The 22,056-nt window shown below is 44.8% G+C and overlaps 1 protein-coding gene across 1 annotated transcript in view; it reads right to left on the bottom strand.

Moving 5' to 3' along the window:
* CACNA1I (calcium voltage-gated channel subunit alpha1 I) overlaps positions 1–22,056 on the bottom strand; it is a gene marked incomplete at both ends in the record, with an annotated part of 153,010 nt that overhangs the window by 29,443 nt on the left and 101,511 nt on the right. The window contains 10 exons of the mRNA XM_084279078.1: positions 179–269; positions 404–559; positions 761–878; positions 1,579–1,764; positions 2,327–2,478; positions 10,247–10,650; positions 12,046–12,352; positions 18,087–18,179; positions 18,816–19,131; positions 21,335–21,494. Of these exons, the coding sequence (XP_084135204.1) occupies positions 179–269; positions 404–559; positions 761–878; positions 1,579–1,764; positions 2,327–2,478; positions 10,247–10,650; positions 12,046–12,352; positions 18,087–18,179; positions 18,816–19,131; positions 21,335–21,494 (1,983 nt within the window). The remainder of the gene's footprint in view (positions 1–178; positions 270–403; positions 560–760; positions 879–1,578; positions 1,765–2,326; positions 2,479–10,246; positions 10,651–12,045; positions 12,353–18,086; positions 18,180–18,815; positions 19,132–21,334; positions 21,495–22,056) is intronic.

Consider the following 22,056-nt stretch of genomic DNA (forward strand, 5'->3'; position numbering starts at 1 on the left):
TCTTCAGGATGTCAACACAGCCCTGATTTTTCCAGAGATAACACCACAAACTAGCATTAAATTCAAAAGGAAAACCAGTAAGTTCTTGGAGATGGGAGTGAATTTTCTGCAAAATCTGCTTTCACATTTCCCACTAAACAACAGAGGTGAACAAATGAGGCTGTTTGAGCTACTGTACCTGAGCCTTCCTGGACCTCTTGGAACTGATCTACCTCCTCCATGTTTGACGAACTCTGATCATCATCTGAGTATGACCGGTTGGCATCACCCTGTAAATAACCAGGAAATAACAGAGGTGTGATAATTTGGGAGTTCTCCACCCCAATACCTTCAAAGTGTCTCAAAGGTCCCCTTTCTTAGCACCTCTATTCCTCTCCCTGATGAAGCCTTGGTGGCAATTTACCTCAGCCTGGAACCCCTCCACAAGAATGGCCACCAGCAGATTGAAGAGCACATAGTTGCCGAACGTCATGAGAGCCACAAAGTAGAGGGATGCCCATGGCGAGGTGGAGGCCATGCCATTATACAGCACAACATTCCAGTCCTCCTGGGTTAGGATCTGCAACCAGGAGAGGGGCCACATAAATATAAACACAAAGGACAGTGAAAGGATATAATCAGGACCACATCAGGCCTCTTAAATTCCCAATAACCACACACCCACTGCCACCATCCAGCTGTGGTACTGCCCTGATAATGTTAGTTACAGAATTGTAGGGGTTGGAAGGGACCCCATCTGTAGAGAGCAAAAAGAGCTCACCTGGAAGACCGTGACAATGGCCCATAGTAGGGAGTCAAAATTCTTTCGGTCAGGAACTGTATCTCCTGTGTCTGTCCTAAGGCTGAACTTGCAACCAAAGATGTGCATTCCCAGGATGCTGTCGGGACAGGAAGAGGAGATGGTATCAAGTATAAATATCTCTGCCATCACAATTTACTCATAGGAGTGATTCTCTCTTCCTCCCAGCAATCTAATGTAACACCACAGGTGTGAGTGGTAAAACACCACAACCAGAGCACTGGGACCTATCTGTGAAGGAGCTGTGTATTACACCCCTGTAGCTCACAAAACCCCCCAATTTGTTTCCCATCTGTGCTTCCTCAGAGCTCACATATTCCTTCCAACCTGTTCTTCAGACCTGCTCTCTCCATCATTCTTGCTTGCTCTCCTTTCCTTCATCTCCCTACCAATGCCTCCACTGGATACACTGACAAACTTTCTCGGAAGCTTCATGCCACCTTTTTGTCAGAGCTAGCCTCCAGGCTGAACCAGCCCTGCAGGCAGTGCTGATTATCCAGAGACTTCACCTATCCTTCAACGGGACATTATGCTCAACATGCGCATTTGGTGGCAGTATTTCTCCACCCCATCCAGGCCAAATTTTCTGCTGCTGAACCTGATTCGGGGCAGCAGCAAACTTAAACTCAGCCCTCATGAGCAAATGAATGTCTGTCATCGCTGCCTGAGCCTAGAGAAATGGGCAAGACGGGTCAGGCACTCATGCTCTGAAGTTGCTGCCTATATGAGCCACACAGTGCCTCTCTGCAACACCGTGAGGCAACTAACTGCCCTCTCACCTGAATATAAAGATGAAGAGCATAAGGAGCATGCAGAAGGTGGCTACATTGTCCATAGTCTTCATCAGGACTACAAGCTGGCGTCGCAGAGCAGGCATGAAACGCACCAACTTCAACACCCGCAGGAGACGGAAAGTCCTCAGCACAGAAAGGCCACCATCTGATTGGCCGATGATCTCCCAGATGCTATGGTCCAGAGATGCACAAGGAGTGTGAGGGACAAAATATGAAAGAAGTGAACAAAAAAAAAAAAAAAAAGAGAGAGAGGAGTAACAATGCTAATCCAAGTTTGACCTCTGCATTGGCAACATGTATATAAGGGTTAGAGAGAAAAATCTGTTTGAACAAGATAAAATTATAAGTATATAGTACAGGTTTATAGCTATGTGTAGAAAGCTGCATTTTTCCCTTCAGAATATGAACATGAGGAAAGGATTGCAGCATTATATTCCAGCAAGACAAGTTTTTCTACCACATATTAAACCTCTGCAGCATCATTTGTTTACACATCCGCAAAATATTTCACAGCTAATAGTTGTTGTAGGCTTGCAAGGCAACTGTGATCACTTCCATGCTACTGAGGGGCAGAAACACCATGCAGCTTGACAAGTCACCAAGTGTAGGGAAAAGACATCTTGGTCTCCCAATCCTTGGCTAAACCCTTTTTGAAAAGGTACATGAAAAAGTGCAAGCTCTGTGGTACCCTTTTTCTATGTGTATTTCAGTTGATCCCCAAGGCCCTTGTCACCTGATGATGACGATGATACTGTCAAAGATGTTGTATGGGTTGCGGAGGTAATCAAAGAGACCAAAAGCAGCAAGTTTCAGGATCATCTCCAGGGCAAACATGCTTGTAAAAACAACGTTGCTGATCTCCAAGATGTTGGTCAATTCCTCTGGCTGGAGAGAATACAAATTCAGAGAGTCAGAATGGAAACACCCATGAAATTACGGGACATAAAGTGCCACCATTCCTAGGGAACATGCATGTAAGGAGCTGTGAAGCTTCCATGGATAAGATTAGAGTGGAGCTGGATAGGGCCACTTGCATTCCAATTCCTTTGCATATTTACTGCCTTCATCATAGACCACATCCCTAGCAAGTTATTTTACTAGTGGTGGTCATGAGCCGTACAGCCATTCACACAGCCAAAGCTGACCAAGCGTCTCCTACATCCTACTCCATACTCTGGTCACCTGGCTAAAGGCTGCTTTACTTTGTGCAAAGAACATTTTATGAAGTAGGGCAAAAGTGGCTGATTTGTGTTCAACCTCTTTCTTCAAGGATATCTTCCCCAGAGGTTCCACAGGTCTCCACATAGCTTTTTGCTGAAATTCTGAAAACATTTCAATGACAGAAACATAGTTCCCCATCCTCCTCTGCCCACTGCACTTCTCTGTCCCTTCCCCCTCTACTTTTTCCCTTCCCCCAATTTCCCTCTCCCACTCCCCACCAAATCCTGGGTATGCATTATTTTTTTGGTCTTGCTCCAGCAAGACCTTTTCTCATACCTGTACCCTTAGAGTAGTTTAAATAATTACCCAAGTGAATATCAGACTGGATAAGACAACAGTGAGGAAGGGCACACTGCTAACACATACCTCTAAGGGGTAGGAAGAGTAGGACAGGGTGAGGAAGAGAGAAGAATAGACTGCGAGAGGAGAAAGGCACACAAGATTAGTCTGTTGAGGGCATGGGGGGTGGGAAGGGAAGCTGACCCTGCCTCCAGCATTTTTTTCTGACACATCTTTCAGCCCCTGTGATACAGCCTTCTCTAGCAGAGACCGATGTGTTTGTGCATATGAGAGAAAGTGTTTTAATGACTCCATCAGTGGAACAAGTCTGAGCAAATTCAATTATTCCTCCTTTTGTTTTCTGAATTAATGACTTTTTCTTCAGCATGTGCAGCCTTGGAAACTTCACTGACAAGGTCAGGAAAGGGTCTAGACCATTTCCTCAGGAATGATGAAACAGTGCTTCCGAGGGATAGAGGCTGCACTAATGTCACTGATGAGGGATCCCAGGATCTTGGCAACCCCTGTGAAATGGAGGCATTACCAACACTGAATTTGGGATGGATTCACCTGCTCAAAGCACCTCTGACCCATAGACCTAGGAGTGCACCAAACTAAACAGCAAGGGGTGAGGTGTCGAACAAGGTCAGATGCATGAGGGGCAACACATGTCCAAGCCTGTCCATATTTGCACATACTCAGACACAGGCACACAAAGCCTGAGGAGACTACCACAGCAATGCCAGGGTATGAAATGTTCCTCCTGGTATAATAGGTTACCTCTTGGGGCCAGGCTAGACAACCCAGGGCCTTCAGACTGCATGAGACTGCTAAGGCAATTCACCTGACTGTAGCACAGAGCTGGTCACCACCTTCACAACCAGCAGGTAGTGGGAACATGGTCCAGAGGAAGGTGTGACACCTTCCAAAGTGGAGGGACAAGGCAAAGTAGCTCCAAGGCACTTCTTCAGAGTTCCTCTGTCCCAAGTTTCCATGTTTACCTCGGGGCAAGTATGTTACACCTCAGACAAGCATCACTTAAAATGGATGGAAACAAGAAAACTGCAAAAGCCTGTGTCCAGGACAAGAGAGGACAGTCACTTCCTGGCACTGAGATAACAAAGAAGCGAGTCCCTGCAATTCAGAGCCAATATTTTTACCCTGAAGTCAGCATTAGTGCCCACTAGGAAGGGGAGTCATGATCTCTCCCTAGGGCCTGCAAAATTGTTGGTTTTCTGAAGAGCAGCTTTTGTGTTGGCCATGCCTGTTACTGGGAGGGGATGCAAGGGAAGAATGCAGTTTTGGGTCTGACCCTCTGCCTCCAAAGCTGGGGACTGCTTTAACCCCTGCTCTGAGACCTCAGGGGCCCAGATCCTTGCACGTGAGCAAATGGATTGGAAACTGCTCCTCACATCTGTGGCTTCCCATGCCCTTTGCTAATCTCTCGCACTCCTTATAACGGATTTTTATTGAAATATTCCATTTCTTTAAAATCAAAAAAGGGGAGATGGCTCAATTTCCATCCATAATTACATTAGAATAACAAAACCATCCTGAAAATGAGGGGGAGAGGAGGGGAGATAAGAGTGAACGGAGAGAAAGAACAAGCGAGTGCACATAGGAAAGGGATAGATGGAGATCACTTCGTGAAGAGCCAGGCAGTAATGACACTCGCTGGGAACATGAGGTCCATATGCTAAACAGAGATGCCAATTTCAGCCTGAATCAAATGATTATGTCAGTGAGAATGAGCAATGTAAAAAAGCGACAGGCTATGATGGTGGATTATCCTCCTCTCTGCTGTCCACGCGTTCTCTCTCATGCTGTCGTAGGGAGCAATTGATGTTTGAAAAGCCATGCTTGCATCTCGCTTGTGGAAAAGGTCACCTGTTCCCCCGTCTCTCCTTCCCTCCCTGACATCTGTTTCTCTAGTCAAGCCTCCACCTGTTAATCTTTTTCTAATGGGCCATCAATCAGCCCTAGCAAAGCATCCTTCCTAGAGAGAGAGTCTGGAAGGACTGGGCAGGGAAAGGAAGGAGAAATGGGCAGAAAGGCAGTTAAAGAGGAATTATAAAAGGAATGGTGAAAACACTGGCACCAACAAGAAGTACAGAAGGTGAGATTATTTTTTTTTAATGGGGTAGGAAACATGTAAAGGCTGGGGAAGGAACAGCAACACAAAATGAATGAACTTGAGAAAAAAGAGCAGAGCAAGCTGGAGAGGCTGAAGGCTAAAGGCAGATCCTGTGTAGAAGCTGTTTCTGGACATACAGGTAATTCAGCAGAGTACAAATCAGCAGGGTGGGTGCCACGGGGGGCTGTGGGGATACTTTCACACCTAGATCAGCATGGCCATGAAGGAGAGTGGATAGAGCTGGTGGCTGGGGCACAGGATGCTGGGGACTCTTTCTGGCCAGACAAGTGTGAACTTGATGAAGGGGGCAAATAAACAGTATAAAAAAAATGGTTCTCTCTCCTTTTCTTCTTAACAACACATAGGATACTCAACAATAGATGTGTCATCTCACAGCTGCAAAAGCTTCCCTTTCCCACAGCACTCAGGCATTTACCATCAAAAACCTTAGCAAGGTTTCCTCCTCCCAGGCCACCCCAGATTACCTAGAAACTGCAAATTGAAGTGTCCACAAGGAAAGGTGTGAACTCGAGGCTATTTTAAGTCCAAGCAAAACCAGGCAACACCAGAAATTTCCCCACCTGGAAAGCCTGTTCATATTGCCACACCAGGATGGACTCATTTACCTATCACACCAGAAGAGAAACTTGAACAAAACTGTGGGAGCTGAATACTGGGGTTAGGAGGGCAGCTTGAAGAGGAGAGAGATCCCAACAGGCAAAGCACACTCTGAGCCACTGATTTAGCCAGACTGATTCACCTACTCCAAATAAGGATCTCGTTCCAAATCCATGAAAATACATGATTCACATCTCCATGGCACAAAGCCCTTCATCCCTACTAGTACAGATCAATATCAAGAGTGAAGTGTGTGATTCAGGTCTACTTCAGAGCTCCTGCCCAGTGAACAGAAATTAGACCTGGGGTAACAAAGGGAAGCTGCTCAGATTTCTCTCCTTTTCAGTGTCTTAACAACTAACTTTGGAAATTTTATCTCAGATTAGACTGGAAACATTATCAGTCCAGTATCTGACAGCAGCCAAAAACTTCTGCACTATTGGAAAGGTTAAGAATATGCAGACACCATGAAGTCCCTGGCAGGAGAAATTTTTCCTAACCAAGAGTAAATTGGCAACTGTCTAGACACTGCAGAGTAATTAAGCAATCTATGCAAACCAGCCATACCAAATCATACCTTGACATCACTGCCTCCAAGAACATGAGGAAAATTTTCCATACATCACCAGCCTGTCCATTTTCACTCACCATTTCAAAGTCACTCGACAATAATCAGAAGAGTCATAGAAATCAGCCATGGAACATACCATCTAGCTTTTACTTACTCTAATCACCACCCCACAACCAGTGCAGGATTTCGTGATGTTTTGTTATAACCTAGTTTTACAAGATTGAAGTAACACGGTTTCATCTACCACCCCAGGGAGACTGTTCCATCATTTACTAAATGTCAGTATGATGAGCTGGCTTGGACATTTGCTGAATGTTTCTGACAAGCAGCAAATAGTAAAAAGAGAAGCAATAACTATAAAATATGAACTTGTGGATGCAATAAATGTAGGTATAAAGGGAAATCATGCAGACTTAAGGATATGAAGGTACTGATCCATGGGGCTGGTCTAGTTAGGAAACAAGGGATCATCTCGTGATCCACACAAGACAGAACTCATAAAATATTGATTTGACATATGAAGGAATACTGTATGTAGATACTGGAGAAGATAAACCAAGTTACTCAGAAATTGTCTCATTGGCTACTAATAGCAAAAAATCCCAAGTCCAACAGGCAATTCAAGAAAGGCAGTCTGGAACATTCATCTGGGACCAGCCTTTCATCCTCTTGCTGAATAAGGGAGAAAAAGTAAGCAGCAACAGATCCTCTGTGAATATTTTTAAAAAGTAGGCCTCTTTAAAAGATCCTTTTGGACAGCCACAAGCATCTAATATCTTGATTTTTTACACTGGATTAAAAAAAAATTAGGCACTTCCAAGTAGCAGCAGATCTGAAGAACTGCAAAATCTATTTCAAGCAGGACAAAGCTTGAAATGATGGATTTTGGCTTGTGCAATGTCCCAGTAATATCTGAAGGCCTAATACTGATGATATTAGATGGTATAATGCACACTGATGGATTTAAATAAACGTATCTATTTACAAGTGATAGCTTGTGATAAGCTTAAGGATTAAAAATGAGTCATAGCAGTGTAGTTTGACCCAAAATGAGTTGGGTTTTTTTCCACAAGAAATGTAAAACAAGATGCTTCCTTGGCAACACACGCAGGACAGGACAAGGGACTAGGTGGATAAGTTAACAAAGCCAAATTACAAGGTGATTTGGATCTGAGTAAAGTGGTTTGAGCTGCTGAGGTTGTCTCCTGGCAAAAAAACATTGTAAATACCCTGAATTGTAACAAATACATAATTTTAGTTCATATTCTTCTTTCTGTGGTCAAGGCTTGGGAATCAAAGGTGAGACTTGCACGTGGACTCTTCCTCAGGTTCCAGTATTTCTGAGCCTGAACCTTGGTGCCTGGATCCCACAGTCTCTCTCATCCCTCTCTCATCATGGTAGGTGTTTGGTCTGCAGGTCAGCTCACCTGGGTGTAGTCCATGAACAGGTCAAGCATCAGGGAGCTGACAAATGTACCATGAGCTGCTCTCAGCACTGCTCAAACCTGCAACACCTTCACACAACATTTTTGTCCAGCCAGATATGTCCTCAGAGAATGGCCAGGGTTGTGAACTCCCGTGCACCAGAAAAGAGAATCTCAACAGGCCTCTATCACATTAAGTTCTGGGCCAGAAAAGATTGATATGATGAAGTAGCTGAAGCAACAGATGTTACTTCAGTCATAGAGTGGCTTCGCCCTGCAAATCACAGGTCTCTGAGAGCAGAGGGGTTTTGCTGGATATTGTTCTGTGGAAAATTGTGTTTCCAGGGAGAAAAACAACAGGAAGGAAGAGAAGGGAAGGAGAGAAAAAGAGGTGATGAAGCAGCAATCTGAGATGTACTGATAGCATGGCTTGGGGAAAACTGAAAGAAAGCAAAGGGAAGTGCAAATGCCTATATGCTTTTGAGTTAAATGCTGACTGAAAAAGACCTAGAATTCATGGTATGGTCTGAAATTAGTTTTTTTAATCTTCTTGTGCCAGGGAAACAGGATTCAGTATACACATTTTAAACAAACAGGCTGCGCCACATTTCTCAGTTATGATCACTTTGGCTGACATCTCTTTCTAGTAGAAACAGCATGCAGGGTCCTAAGTTTTTCCCAGCTACTTACGGATAAAACCTGATAGCACAACTTTAAGGATGTGTCATTAATAACCTGCTACTAGAAACTCCAAGGCTGCAGGCAGCTCCCACTCTGCTGCGGGCTGTACAAACACAGCAGAGGCGGCCTAGTAAGGCTTAAATCTGCACATACAATAGCCAGAACATGAGAATGAATTCGCTACCTCCAGCTCAAATATCCTTCTCCTGAACTCTTCATTCATGTTGTCTCAAATAAACCAAAATGAACAATGGCTCTCCCTGCTTGGTGCTCACATCTTTAAAACATCAGTGGGCAGTTTTCATACTGTCCTGGGCTTCAACCCCTAGTTATGTCTCTGCTACGTGATAAACACATTGTTCTTTTTTATCTATTTTCATGAGCCAATCCCTCCAGCCTCTTCTTCGTTCTCCTCTTCTCTGAGCTCCTCATAGTATTTTTCTGGTACCGAAGTATACAGTGCAGTTTTGCACTCTGGGATCAAATTAAGATTTCCCATCCTTGCATCAGAAACTAGCTGAGCTTTGAAAAATGGTCTAGTGCTTGGTACATGGGCGGATACAGCCATCTGGGGCTTCAAATACTGGTTCAGACACTGTGTTGCCTGGAATTTAAGATACTCTGCATCTCAAGATACCTCCATGCTGATACAGCACAGGACAAATCTGAATGCCTTCCCTGAACCAGACTCAACTGCCTGCCTCTGTTGCCTGAGGCTGTGTTCAGGACTAGACTTCAACGTGGCTCCAAAGCTTTGATGCAGTCAACATCTCAGTAGTGGAGCGATCTCTTATTTTTGTGATCTGGGCAGCCACACGGAGCAAATCATGGTCACATTCAGACTAGTGGCACAGATCTGAGACATGGATGTACAGCATGGACTCCAGTGCAAGGTGCAGCAGATCAGCCAGCAATGCAGATGCAAGGTCATGGGCATTATTAACACCCTCTGAAGCTGGCTCTGCACATCACAAAGTAGACACAGTCTGTTTCCCAGCTATAAAATGAGGGCACACAATCCTTTTCCATCTCACAAGTCTGTCATTAGGATAAAGTGCACTGCTGACTCAAACTGCAAACTATTGGCGTGAAAATCCAACCTGTGCCCACACCTGCTGTCTATGTCTGACCTATCTATCACTTCTTGCTGTCAGGGCAAAGGAAAGGCTCAAGCCAAAATGACTGGAGACAGGAGGTGGTGCCTTTCCTAGCTTTCTTGTATAGATAGGCTGTGCTCAGGCATCTCTTAATTAAGCCGGAAAGGCTAGCAAGCTGATGGATTTCAATTGAGATGCTGGTGAAGTGCCTGTGACATCCCCAGAGGGCACATTAAATTAACCAAATAGACCAAGGACTCAGTAAGCTAATGAAGAGAGAAATGAGAGAGAAATGAGGAATATGGAAGATAGGGTGAAGGAGAGAGAAGAAGGTAGAAAGAAATGGCAGGGTAAAAAAGAAAGAGAGAGACAAAAGTGAGCAGGGAGGAAGAAAAGAGAGGGACTGAGAGGAGGTGAAAGAAAAATACATGGAGACAGTGAAAGTGATTAAGTGCAGGGATGAGGAAGAAAAGACCCTGCAATATCCTGAGGCTGTCTCCAAAGCCATGCTGGGACCATCTGTGCTGCAGACTGGGATCCAAATTGCTCAATCTCTGCCTCCACCAAATAGCAAGGCTGTAACCCCAACCTGTCCCGGCTGCCCACCCTGTGCCCTGAGGTGCTTTACCTGCTCATGGTGTTCGATGCCCATGCTAATTGTGTTCACTAGGATTGCAATCATGATCCCACGGTTGAAGTACTTGCTGTCCACAATCCCTCGAAGCTTGACCCTCACTTCTCGCCACATGTCGCTGCAAAGTTTCAGCCGTCCACCTTCTTCCACATCCTCCTCCTCCTTTTCCATTGCGGAGGCACCCTGGTCATCTCTGCTGCCCTCTCCCTCCTCTTCGCTGGCTCCTCTGTCCTCCTGGTCTGAGTCAGCGCTATCCAGGACAGAGAGCCTTCGTGATGCTTCGTGCTCCCCCCTGTGGCATCGGGGGCAGTTGGTGGGATCAGAGGCTGTTGTCACGGCAATGGGCTGGGCCAAGCCCTGAGGAGGGTAGTCAAGAGAGTTGTGCTGCTGACAAAGCCCTGGGGAGAGAAATGATCATGCTTAATAGAGAAGGCTTTTAAAAAGACATCAAAACTGGACATTTGTTTGGCTTTTGGGTATCTAGACGGGGTAACTGGCTTTTTAGCTTTAAGTATGATTAGGCACTAGCACATCATCTTGAGGGCAGCGATAAAAGCCATTGCCCCTGGGGGCTTTACACCGACTGTGTCACCAAAGACAGTACTGTCCAGCTGCCAGTGATTAGACTCAATGGGGGTTCATGTCCATCACAGGAAGAACTGTTTTGTCTGATGCAAGAATCACAGCTTGAGACTCAGTAGCTTATGTTATGTGGGAACGGAGAGAAAAATGATCATGAGAGCTGATTTTGGCCTCAACAGCTACAGGTGGGGTCCAAGAACCCACATGCTGAGCTCAACTCTCAAAATTAGGGAACATACATTAGCAAAGCATCTCAAGAAGCCAGAAAAGACTTATTGAGAAGCACACAAAAAGTTCTTCCTGATAGTCCATATGCTCTAAACCAGAACAGATCTACCTTCAGTGAGGAAACTAAACTTTTATTCCTCCATCCTCCATCTGGGCTTGGAAGATCAAATGGACAGTGAGAGAATGAACCAATTAATTCATTAATACAGTGCATAAGGCCTGCAGACACTTTCCTCCTAGCAAGTAAAGAAAATGAAAGACTGAATATGTAAGACCAGCTGAACAAAAATCCGCCTTTTTCCTTCTTAATGGGAGCATTACTTCTGAAAGACATTGGCAGGCAGTTAATACTAACTCTATAAAACTATTTTTGCAGGCACTTTTCAGGCCAGGAATCCAATTTAAATGGTATCTCGCGTCTAATTTTACACAACAGCATGTGCTCCCATCAAGAGAAATTGTCTTCATCGCCCTTGCATATCAAACTGACGTCTGCAGTATTGCTCCCTTGATTCAGGAGACATCCTATTGCCTCTCTCTTGAGGTCCCACAGCAATTCAGTTTGGGAGAAGAGCTCTTAGGGATCTGCTGTGTCACTCAGTCCAGTCCTTAGTCCCACTCTCTCACATTCCCCTAGTACTTAGCTCTCTCAGACTGCTATCACACCCCTGCTATACCAGACCTAGAGCCCCTTACAAACCCCAGTTAGTGCCTTTAGTATTATCTTACTACAGTATCTGGTTTCAGACCTGGGTTTCCCACGTTCCCTTCTGATCATCCCTGTTTCATCACCATTCTTGCTGGTCATCCCCACCATGTGAGTCTGGTGCACTGGTCATGGCCCCATACTCAATGGCCAATGTCAGTTCCATTTCTGTGCTTTGCAGGCACAGATCCTTTAACAAGCCAGCACATGGGGATGCTCCCAGTTACTCTCACATTTCCACCATTGTCAGTTCCAGCTTTACCCATGCAACCCTTACTGTAGTGCCTCTGGCTCTTCCTGTTCCTGCCTAGCTTGGCATCACTGGGCTCCACATGGCCCTGGCGCCGGCTCTGTATGCTGTTGTACAGCCCAAGGGTGCGGCGTTTGGCTTTGCGCATGATGTGGCAGACATATTGGAAGATCTCCTCGTAGCAGTCTCCCGGCTCCATGTAGCTGGCAACAGTGCTGGATGAGAGGTAACGGGCCCGCTGCTCCTGCATCAGCTGGTGTTCCCGCTGCTTGGTCTCAGAGAACTGTGTGGCAATGACCACCAGGCACAGGTTAATCATGAAGAAAGAACCCACCTAGTAGCAAGGAGAAGGAGGGACAGTCAATGTCAGCTGGAGGAAGAACATGCAAGAGAAGGGAAAATGAGAGAGAAGGGGAAAGTGGCTGGAGGCATGGAGGACTGGGAACCAGTCTGCATACACAGATGGGATTCCAGAGAAAGCCAGGGCTGGCTAAGCTTGTTTTTGAGAACTCAGTTAGCACCACTTGCATGAAGAATGTAGAGCTCTAAACTGAAATTCAGAAAATACAAGCCTTGTTTTTGGCTCTTTTGGGACCATTAGCATGTCTCTTAGAAGTTACCTGCAAGGGGGTTGATGAAAACTGGACTTTTTCTTTCCCTGTCCTTCATGTTAAACAGCAGGTGAGAGGCAGAAGACTAGTTTGGTTGCTTTCTCTTCTGTTTGCTCCTTTGCTACTAGAAAAATCAAGCACTGTCATCTATGGCCTTCAAGTCTTGGAGGACATGTCAGTGTTCTCTGAGTATTTTATTTATTTCTACCATTTATGCCTTAATTCACCATACAGGGAGATGACACTTTGTTGAGATGAATGGGCTCTTGAAATCAAAGAGGAGTTTACAAAAACTAATGACTTTGAGAAGGACACTAAGTAGTCTGGCAAAACAGTGCTTTCTTGATTATTTTCTACTCTTTTAATTCTTCTGATACTGGACAAGCTATATTAGCTCTTATTTTACTTGTCCTCCAGCTTAGGTAGACTTTCCTTTTCAAACACAAAACCAACCACAACCCACTGCCCCAAATTTCTTCAAAACAAAACAAAAAACCACACTGAAGTTCTTCCTGTTCTCCATACAGAAACCAAAATGTCTATCATGCTTATCATTCATCTTTGCACGTTCCCCTTAAGCTTCGTTTGCCTCAGTTTTCCTATATGTAAAATGAAGCAAATATTTCTTGGTCCTGAGAGATCTGGATGTAAAAATCTCACTCTTAGCGTTATGTATTATGAAATTACAGATGAATCTCCACTAGGAGATCTATTACACCTAGGATAAAACGTAGGCTTCACTAAGATGAGAATTTCATGCATAAAAAGGCTGATAACCATGTTCAAAATCATTCTCAAAAGCTATGATGCCTTGATTGGTGCCTACACCCTGTGGAGCTGTAAGTGGCGATACGGCACTGATAAAATGCAGAGTCTGATCTCTGAACAAGGACCACATGTCTGTGCAGCTCTGAAACAGACTCTGCGGGGCAGCCTCCAGGAGCAGAGGAAACACCAGCTCATCAAGATTTCTACTTCTTCCCCTGGACCAGGGAGCATCCTTGCTAAAGGATGTCCTCGCACCATGTTCCTCCTGTACAAATCCACACAGAATTCAGTCTGTCTGAATTCTGTGTCTCCTTTACAAGCAAAGAACTCTGACACAGTCCTGACCTTACCTTTGCACATGTCCTCCTCTATATAGCCCTTCCAGCAAAGAGGAGAGGGCAAGAAAAGGTGGCGATAACTTGGATCCCAACCCTTGTGCATGGAAAAGGTGGAGGGTTTTCAGCAGGTACCCCTACTCACTTTATGCATCCAAGCAGTCTTCCCCTCAGTGCACAGCCCTTGCCACTCTACCAGCAGCTTGCACCCTTGGTTGTGCTTTTCTTTTCCACACAGGTGCCTAACAGCTCTGGCTGGAGGCTCACTACCATGACTCTCAGCATTTCAAAGGGGAGATGTCCCTGCTAGCAGCTGAATAAGTCTTTGAAACATGAAGCACTTCCCTAACAGATTCAACATCAGAACAGTAAATGATCTCAAAATAAAAGGTGGGTTATTTCTTCTCTCAGCGCCCTTAAAAGCTGCTCTAATTCCGTTCCCCTTTATTACTGAACCCTTCTCTTCCCTATCCTCCCTCACATATTTCAGCCTATTTTCCCTTCAGCTTTTCTATGTGGCCTTAAAAATTAAAATAATGCCTCATTCAGATTCCTTCACTTCCCCCCCAGTCCATGATGTCTTGCATGTTATCACTGATGCGAGAATCCAAATGCTTCTCTGATGTTCTCTCCTGCCTTCTCCCTCAGCACCATGTGACACAGAACCACAAGGCTGGAAAAGACCTTAAGATCCTCAGATCCAACTGCACCCACACAGGCTTGCCCATTTAGGTATCTCTCATCTTGCCCTGAGGAAGACAGGGTTGGGAGCTGGACACACATTTCTGGAACATTAATTGTGACACTGCCTTGTACTTTGCAACTTCCAAAATTTTCACATACAGCAAGTGATAAAGACTTGCAACACCTTCTTTCAAAGCTACAAGCAGAGGAGCTGAGGTCAACAAGATTCCCTCAGCAGAGTCATGCTATAAGCCCATGGTTGAATCTGGAGGGGGTTCAGCTCTCACATCATCAAACCCTGTCCTCACAGGCACCGCTTGCTGTGATCTCCCACCAGATGACCAAAAAGGGGAGGAAAGCAAGGACTGGACAGGGCAACTAACCCCCAATCCTTAAACCTCTTAGGTAGGAACGTCAAACACAAAACAAACAACCTTTTTTTCTCCTTAAGAAGACAGGCAAGTCCATACACTATACAGCTCTGCCAAGCTTGACTCTGCCTCCCAGATAGCAGAAGGACAGGAAAGGTCCCAGATGGCTCATAATTGAGTGATCCATCTCAGCTAGCTGAGCAGGGAGACCAAAAGTGTCTGACAAAGTCAGACAAAGCATCTGACAGAGGCAGGAGGCAGCCACTGATTCAAAGCCCCAGCATAGGAGCCCTGTTCATCCCTGAGATTGAGCTGTACTTTGATTAAGTGTATCCTGGCCTTGGTCATCCCAAGGCTCGATCCCTGTCTCTGCAATGGCTAATAAAATCTGATTGCTGCTGGACAAACTGAGTTACTTTCCTGGTTTTATTGCTTGTGCCTGGATATCCAGCTTTCCTTCTGAAGCCCACACATGTAAGCACAGAACACTTCAAGGAGGACACTAAGTGCTGCAAAGTGGAGGCCAGCCTAGGATTTCCGAGCTTTCTCTAGTCCAGAAGCCACACCAGTGGCCAAGTAGCTGGAGAGGTGACAAAGAGGCCTCAAGCAGGAAGACCCATATGAAACACTGACCCATGAGGTAAAAGGAGTCCTTCTTTTACATCACCTCCCTGATCCTTAACAGAGAGAGAAGCTATTTAGAAGTTGCTGAATATGTAAAACGTTTTTATCAGGTTGTTCTGCAAAGCCACTCTGAATGCCAAGGTCAGACAGCAGTCTTCCCCTTGGTGGGGAGCACATCTATACAGGAGTCCTAACAGTGGTGGGAATATATGAAGGTGGTGGATCCTTCTTTCTGCCAGATGAGCAGTGGCAGGTGATGCCCTTATGTAGGTGTTTGAAGATATCTCTGTGATGGAAGGAGCAAGCATGGGTGGAAGCCTCAAGAGGCTGTGGAGACACAGCCTCAGAAGAGTAAGTTTGTGCCAAGGCTAGGATGTATATGAAAAAACAAAGAGTCAGGATTTGAAGTATGACTGTCAGAGAAATCCTCCACAGGCCTTTCAACCATGGAGAAAGAGGGAAGGATAAAATCTGGAAGGGCTGTGCTTCATGAGACTTGAAGAAGGGTTTTAATTTCCACAAGAAGACACAGAGGGAAAACGAAACCAAGTGATTGCAAGTTCACACTGTGGTGTTGCTATGTGCTGCAAAAGATGTATTGCACATGCAGTGAAGGTAAGAGAAAGGCTAAATACGTTCTTAGTGTAACTCCACCAAAGGCAAAGGAAATATCCCATCCAGCATACGGCTCCTTTGTTCTGAGCAGTCCCCAGAGTAAGTTAAGGTTCATGGGCTCTTGTGTTTGATGGAAATAAACCTACATGGCTTCTACAAATGAGGAAGGAGTGTCTAGAAATGTCAACGACACTCTGCAGTAAAATCTCAGGTGGAGTGTTTAATTGAGGGTTTTCAGCTGCCTGCAAATTCAGAGACAAAGTTTAAATCATTGGGAATCCACATGAGGTGAACCAGCACTAGAAGGATGTTCCTGCTTAGAAACCAAAAATACGCTGACAGAATTTATGTAGTTTGGAGCAGTGGGTGAGGGGCAGCTTTTGGAACTGGCCTGCAGGAGATGGGCATGCCCACCCCAAAGGTTAAACACCGACTGCAAATTCTTGGCTCTGGGAGAGTCTGAGTCTGATGCCAGGAGTAAAATTTCTGTCAAACCACACAGTGTACAAATCTGTGTGTCCTGGCCATGCTGCTCAAAGTGAAAATGCAAGTAAGTGCTAAATACCCATGACATGGTGGGAAATCTGAACAAACTTTACAGAAAATAATTGCTTTCTGAACTCACAAAAAGCAGTGAATGTTCAGCGTGCATTTGAGAACAAAGCTGAGGTGAGCTTCCCTCCCATCCTGTACAATCATACCTCTGCTTCATCTCTCCTTGGGACTCTTCAGCCTCAAAGTAAAAGCAGGATTCCTTGAGGTGTCTTTCACCTCTGCCGTCCTGACTCATGCTGCAACCCACAGGTAGGATGTCTTTCTGTTTTCCTCTCCTTGCCTTTCTCTTGTGATGGTAGAAGGCCAAAAAGGCAGGGAGAAGTCAAGCATACCATGAAGATTCAGCTTTTTCATAAGTTCTCTGACCTGAGCAGACCAGCAGAATTTTTTTGTGCCACTCCCCATATGTACATGTGGTACAATTTCTCCCAGATAGAGGTTAAGGTTTGTTTCATCTCAAATCATTGTATGTCATTTTGGATTTATACTAGATCCTGCAGAGCACAGCCTTATCCAGGTCCTTTGAACAGCCCATCCAAATGCATGTAAGACTTCAGAGATCCACACAGAGGTCTTTACTGGCTAAGTCACCTAGAACTAAATTGCACTTACTGTGTACAGATTTTAGACTTCCTATAATCCATCCTAGGTCTTTTCCATCTAGTCTTGACTTTGGTCTCATTGTTGGAAAAGTGCATGAGTCTTCATAACAAAAAAAAAAACCCTTCCTTGTTAGAAATAGGATATTCCCTCCAAGAAAATGCACCTACATTTAGGAAGCTTGAGGAATGGAAGAGGGAATGGCATCATGTTTCTTGTCTATCCCTCCAAGTACCAGCAACAAATGTCCTTACAGCAAAGCAACCTTCAGCCTTCATTGTATAAATCCACAGAGCTTATAAACTGGTTTTTAAGTTCTCATCACAGACATACTTTTCTCTTTCCATCCCCACCAGCCACAAGTGATCTTACACAGCCAGCTTATGTTGGACTGCTGACACTTTTGGAGCAGCAGCTCCTTTTTGTTCATGGCAAGGAAGTAATTCAGCATGACAGACCCTGAATCTGACAACATCTGAATCTGAGACCCTGAATCTGAGAAATCCAGGTGCTGCCAAAAGCCATAAAACATGGCTCAAAAATGACTCAAGAGCTTAAAACATATAAAGAGACCAAGTGAGCAGATGCAGAAATGGATTTCTGTGCTTTTGAGCCTACTGGTTTGGGGAATTTACTTCCAGAGATCTGTGGATGAAAATATTATCCTACACTAGGTATGTATATCTCCAGAAATCAATCCTGAACATATTTTTTTGAGTGAAAGAGAATAACCTGGCTGACAAGTATGTGCTTGTCATAGTAAAAATCAAGTAACTGGGTTCCTGAGATTCCTAGAAGACATCCACTTAAAGCAGTTTTCTTCCCCTGTATCTGTGTTGACCCAACAGCTATTTTTTGTAGACTCTTAGCTTGTAATGCTGATAGTCACCAAGTCTTATACTTACAATTATCAACAAGATAAAGTAGATAAAATTGTAGAAGGAATGGGCATCCATCACGTAGTACATGATCTCCACCCACCCTTCCAGTGTGATCACCTGCAAAGACAAACAACAGGAGGGAAGTGGGCTTCCAGAGTTCACTCCTCAATGCATACAGGCAGATACTGGCAGGGCTGTTGCCACCCAAGGAAGGTGAGAAACAACAATTCATTTCAAGGAGGCCAAATTCCCATTCCAGGAAATCAGCATGGTGACACTGGCATACTGTCAAAGCCTGTGAGATCATGCTAGCCCACAGCAGGAATATTCCATTAAAATAGTTCATTTCCCTGGATCACAGCAGGGGAAAACCCACAGCAGGTTTCTGTGCCCCTTGGACTGGACACTGCGTACAGCCAGCAGAAAATAAAGAAGGCATGGATTTTAGCTCCCATCTGCAATGCATGCTGTGAATTTTTAAAAAATGATTTAGATTAAAGGGAAAACCAGTACAAGTCAGCCTGAAGGTGTAGCTCAGTTCAGCAAGGGCTTGTAACAGCTCTATGTCCCTCTCCAACCTCAGGAACACTATTCATGGTGTGCACTCTGTCTTTCTTACCAGAGTAATTACAAGGTCCCTTTCTCTCTGCAGCTGTATTATACCCTGCAGAAACCATCATGGGAGCATAAAAAGACTGAGTTGGAAACAAGAAAAACAGCTTGAGCCTTGTTAGGACACTAACTCAGTCTTACCTGGAATATCACAATCCAGGCATACCCAATGTTGTCGAAGTTGATGGCACCCTTGTGTGGATTGGCGTTGCCTGTACGGCACACGTTGTAGTACTGGTTCCAGTTGACACACATGCCACTAATGTTGAACTCTTGCCGTACTGAGTTGTAGTAATAATAATCATCCTTGTCCAAACAGCATTCATGGCCTCGCTCTTTTAGTGGGGGTATTTCGTGACAACCCATAATTCCGTTGTCTCCTGACAGTGAGCAGATAAAAGGCATCTCATCATCTTCCTCAGGTTGGTAATACGGAGGCAGGACAATGTCACCTTGTCTGCAAGGATAAATAAAACCACAATCGTAACATTCCTGTAACAGACAGTTTCCCGTCAGTGACACTTGAAGAGTTGGGAACTTCTTTTCTTGGGAAGTTGGGACTGCAGTGGGTAAGGGATTTCCAGGTTTGTTGCCTCAGGAGAAGGCAAGACAGGGCTCCTGGAAACCAGGAAATTTCTAGGGTGAGTCCTCAGTTTTCAGAGCTTTCCTTGCCCGAAGCCAAATTACGCAATCTGTTTGCACTGAGAAGAAGTAAAGCTGGAATGGAGAGATTTGCATTCTGATCACTCTTCCCATTAGCATCAAAGCTAAATCAGATGCAGTGATATTAAGCAAGTTCATCAGGCTTTACTGTGATGTGCTCATGTATGTAACCGTTGATAGACATGTTTTATAACATTTGGCAGTGAACCTTCTGTACTTTAAAAAAACCCAACCCAGTTCATGCATAATTAAGGTTGCAAAGCTAAGCCTTAAAGTCAGGAAATGCAAAGTTAAAATTGACTGAACCTTAACTTTGACTCCTCCTTGACAGCTGGCATTATGGGTGCAATGGTTCATGACAAGTTCACATGCTTTTCTCCAAATAATGCAAGCACCTTCCAAATGCATGAATAATTAAAATTATCTATGCTTGCCTAGCTGGAGATGAGCTAATGATCAGGGAAGTGAAAGGTGGAGATTTGAAATTTTCCATTAAACTTTATCTGGTGCATTCCTTGCAGTGCTCCAATATACAACATCCACATTGCATGAATGCAGACTTTTGGAAAAGGACAGGTGTTGATGAAAAAGAAAAGAGAGGAAGTCACTGATTCTAAACTAAATAGGACTAAACCACAAAGATTTGCTGTAACGTATCCACATCGCTGGTGAACTGGGTGTCTGCAGACTTCATATCTCCAGTAATGGTCAGCCAAATATTTTCTAGTATCTGTTACTTCGCAGGCTGTGGCCCCAATTCACTTCTCAGTTACATCAACTCTGCATGGATGTAATTATACTTATTAAAGTAGTACTACCCCTAATTTACATAAAGAACAATCATTCTAAACATTCATTTTTCCCCAAGGAATATATAATCCCAGTAAATGGCTGCTTTAAGCAATTCCTACTCTCCAACCCCACTGCTGTTCTACAGATTGTATTTTCACACTTCTTTTTTTTTTCCAATTTGAGATGATCTAAAGCTTCAGAATTGTTTAATCAGTCTAAACAGATCTACAGCTTTAGATTGGTTTTTTTAAGCAGTCTAAACCGATAGGACGCCTGGGATTAGTATACGGTTTTAAGAAGACATTTTAAATCCTAAAATCTGCTAAAGCCAGAAAGTCAACAGGAGGAGCTGTGTCCTGGAACTAGTGCTCTGCTCCCCAGGAGGGTAATCAGAGATTCTCTAGCAGGCAGGTGCTTTTCCACCCCACTGCCTGTGGGGATGAGGAAAGCCATGCTCTGCAGACTCCCCAGAATAAACTTCAGCCACAGATACCTGTGTGGCTTCAGGTTCTCTTTGCCAAACTTGTGCCCAAACTTCCGCATATTTTTTGTCCTATTCAAGCAGCCATTCTTCATTTTCAGATGCTCTCACCTCTATCAAACCAACTGTGGGACACCTCTGTCAACAGTCCTCTCTCCCCTCCCCACAGCATGTCCTACATGCAATTCTACTCCTGAATTTTTCCAATAATTTCCCCATGTCCCTCCAAAGCCTCCAGATGTAACACACTACTGTCCAAACAGTGACCTTAGCTCCACTTTGGCGATGCCAAAGATGTTCCTAGAAGCATGAAGCACCACTATGTCTCTCTGTAAGACTCCTCTGGTTATTTTTTGAAGAGAGAGCAAGTTCAGGAAAAGGATGGCATGGCTGGTGTTTCAGAGTTTCTACTCTTTCTGGGAAGAGGAGCAGCATCTTGAATCCATGGGCACAGCTAGAGGAGGCAGCTATGCTAACCTGTGCACTGGCCAAATCCACATGAGCACCAGTAACTGTGGACCATAAAGACAGGCTAAAGCCAGCTGTCTTTGCCCTCCCTCCCTTTCCATTTCAAGACGTGGTGAATGCTTTGCATGGTATCACCCTACAGCCATATGGAGTAAGCAGTACAGAGAGCCAGGAAGCAGGAGACAAGAGAGCAGGGAAGGGGAAAGAGAAAAGTTCCTGGAAGAAAGAAAGGAGATATGGTCTCCCAGGCACTCACATTGTGAAGTTCTCCTCCATGAAGCAGCGGTTGCGGAGCAGCCCAGCCCACAGCTGCACCCCGATGATGCCGAAGATGAAGAAGACAAAGAAGCAAAGAAGAAGGACGTTCCCCAGCATGGGCAAGGTGTCCAGGAGTAAGTTCACAAGTATGCGCATGCCTGCAAGGGGAGAAGAGAACCAGAAGGAGCAAGTGTGGAATGAAGGGACAGGGAAAAGGGAGAAAAGGAAGAAAAGAAGGAAAGGAAAAAGAAAGTTTAGAAAAAAAAAAAAAAAAGCCACGTGAAGTTAAAAGCAGAGTGTCAGAAATTAATTACTACCCAAACCAGGCTAGATTTATGATCGTTGCTCTTTCTTGTCCTAACCTCTACTGACAGGCAGCCAGCAGCGTGCTGTGATGCCATGATCTCTTAACCCTAGACCTCTATCTACAGCAGCGAGAACAAAAGGAAATGACACTTATGGTACCATCAGCTATCTTACTGACAGTCCCTCCTCCCCCTTCCCCACTGAAGGGTAACGGAGTGAAAACTCTGTCCAAAAGGCACACAGCAGCTCAAAGGCCTCAAACATCCCACTTTGAAGAGTGAATGTTGCAACCTGTGAGAACTGCATCAACATCCCAGGGTCAGCCTGCCTAATAGGAGGAACCTCTCCACCACACACAGACTGGTATAAACTGGTCTTCTTGGCATCAGTTTCATCAGGGAACAGTCATGCAGA

The sequence above is a fragment of the Gallinula chloropus genome (assembly GCF_964237585.1).
Source record: "Gallinula chloropus genome assembly, chromosome: 1".
NCBI classification, from domain to species: Eukaryota; Metazoa; Chordata; class Aves; order Gruiformes; family Rallidae; genus Gallinula; species Gallinula chloropus.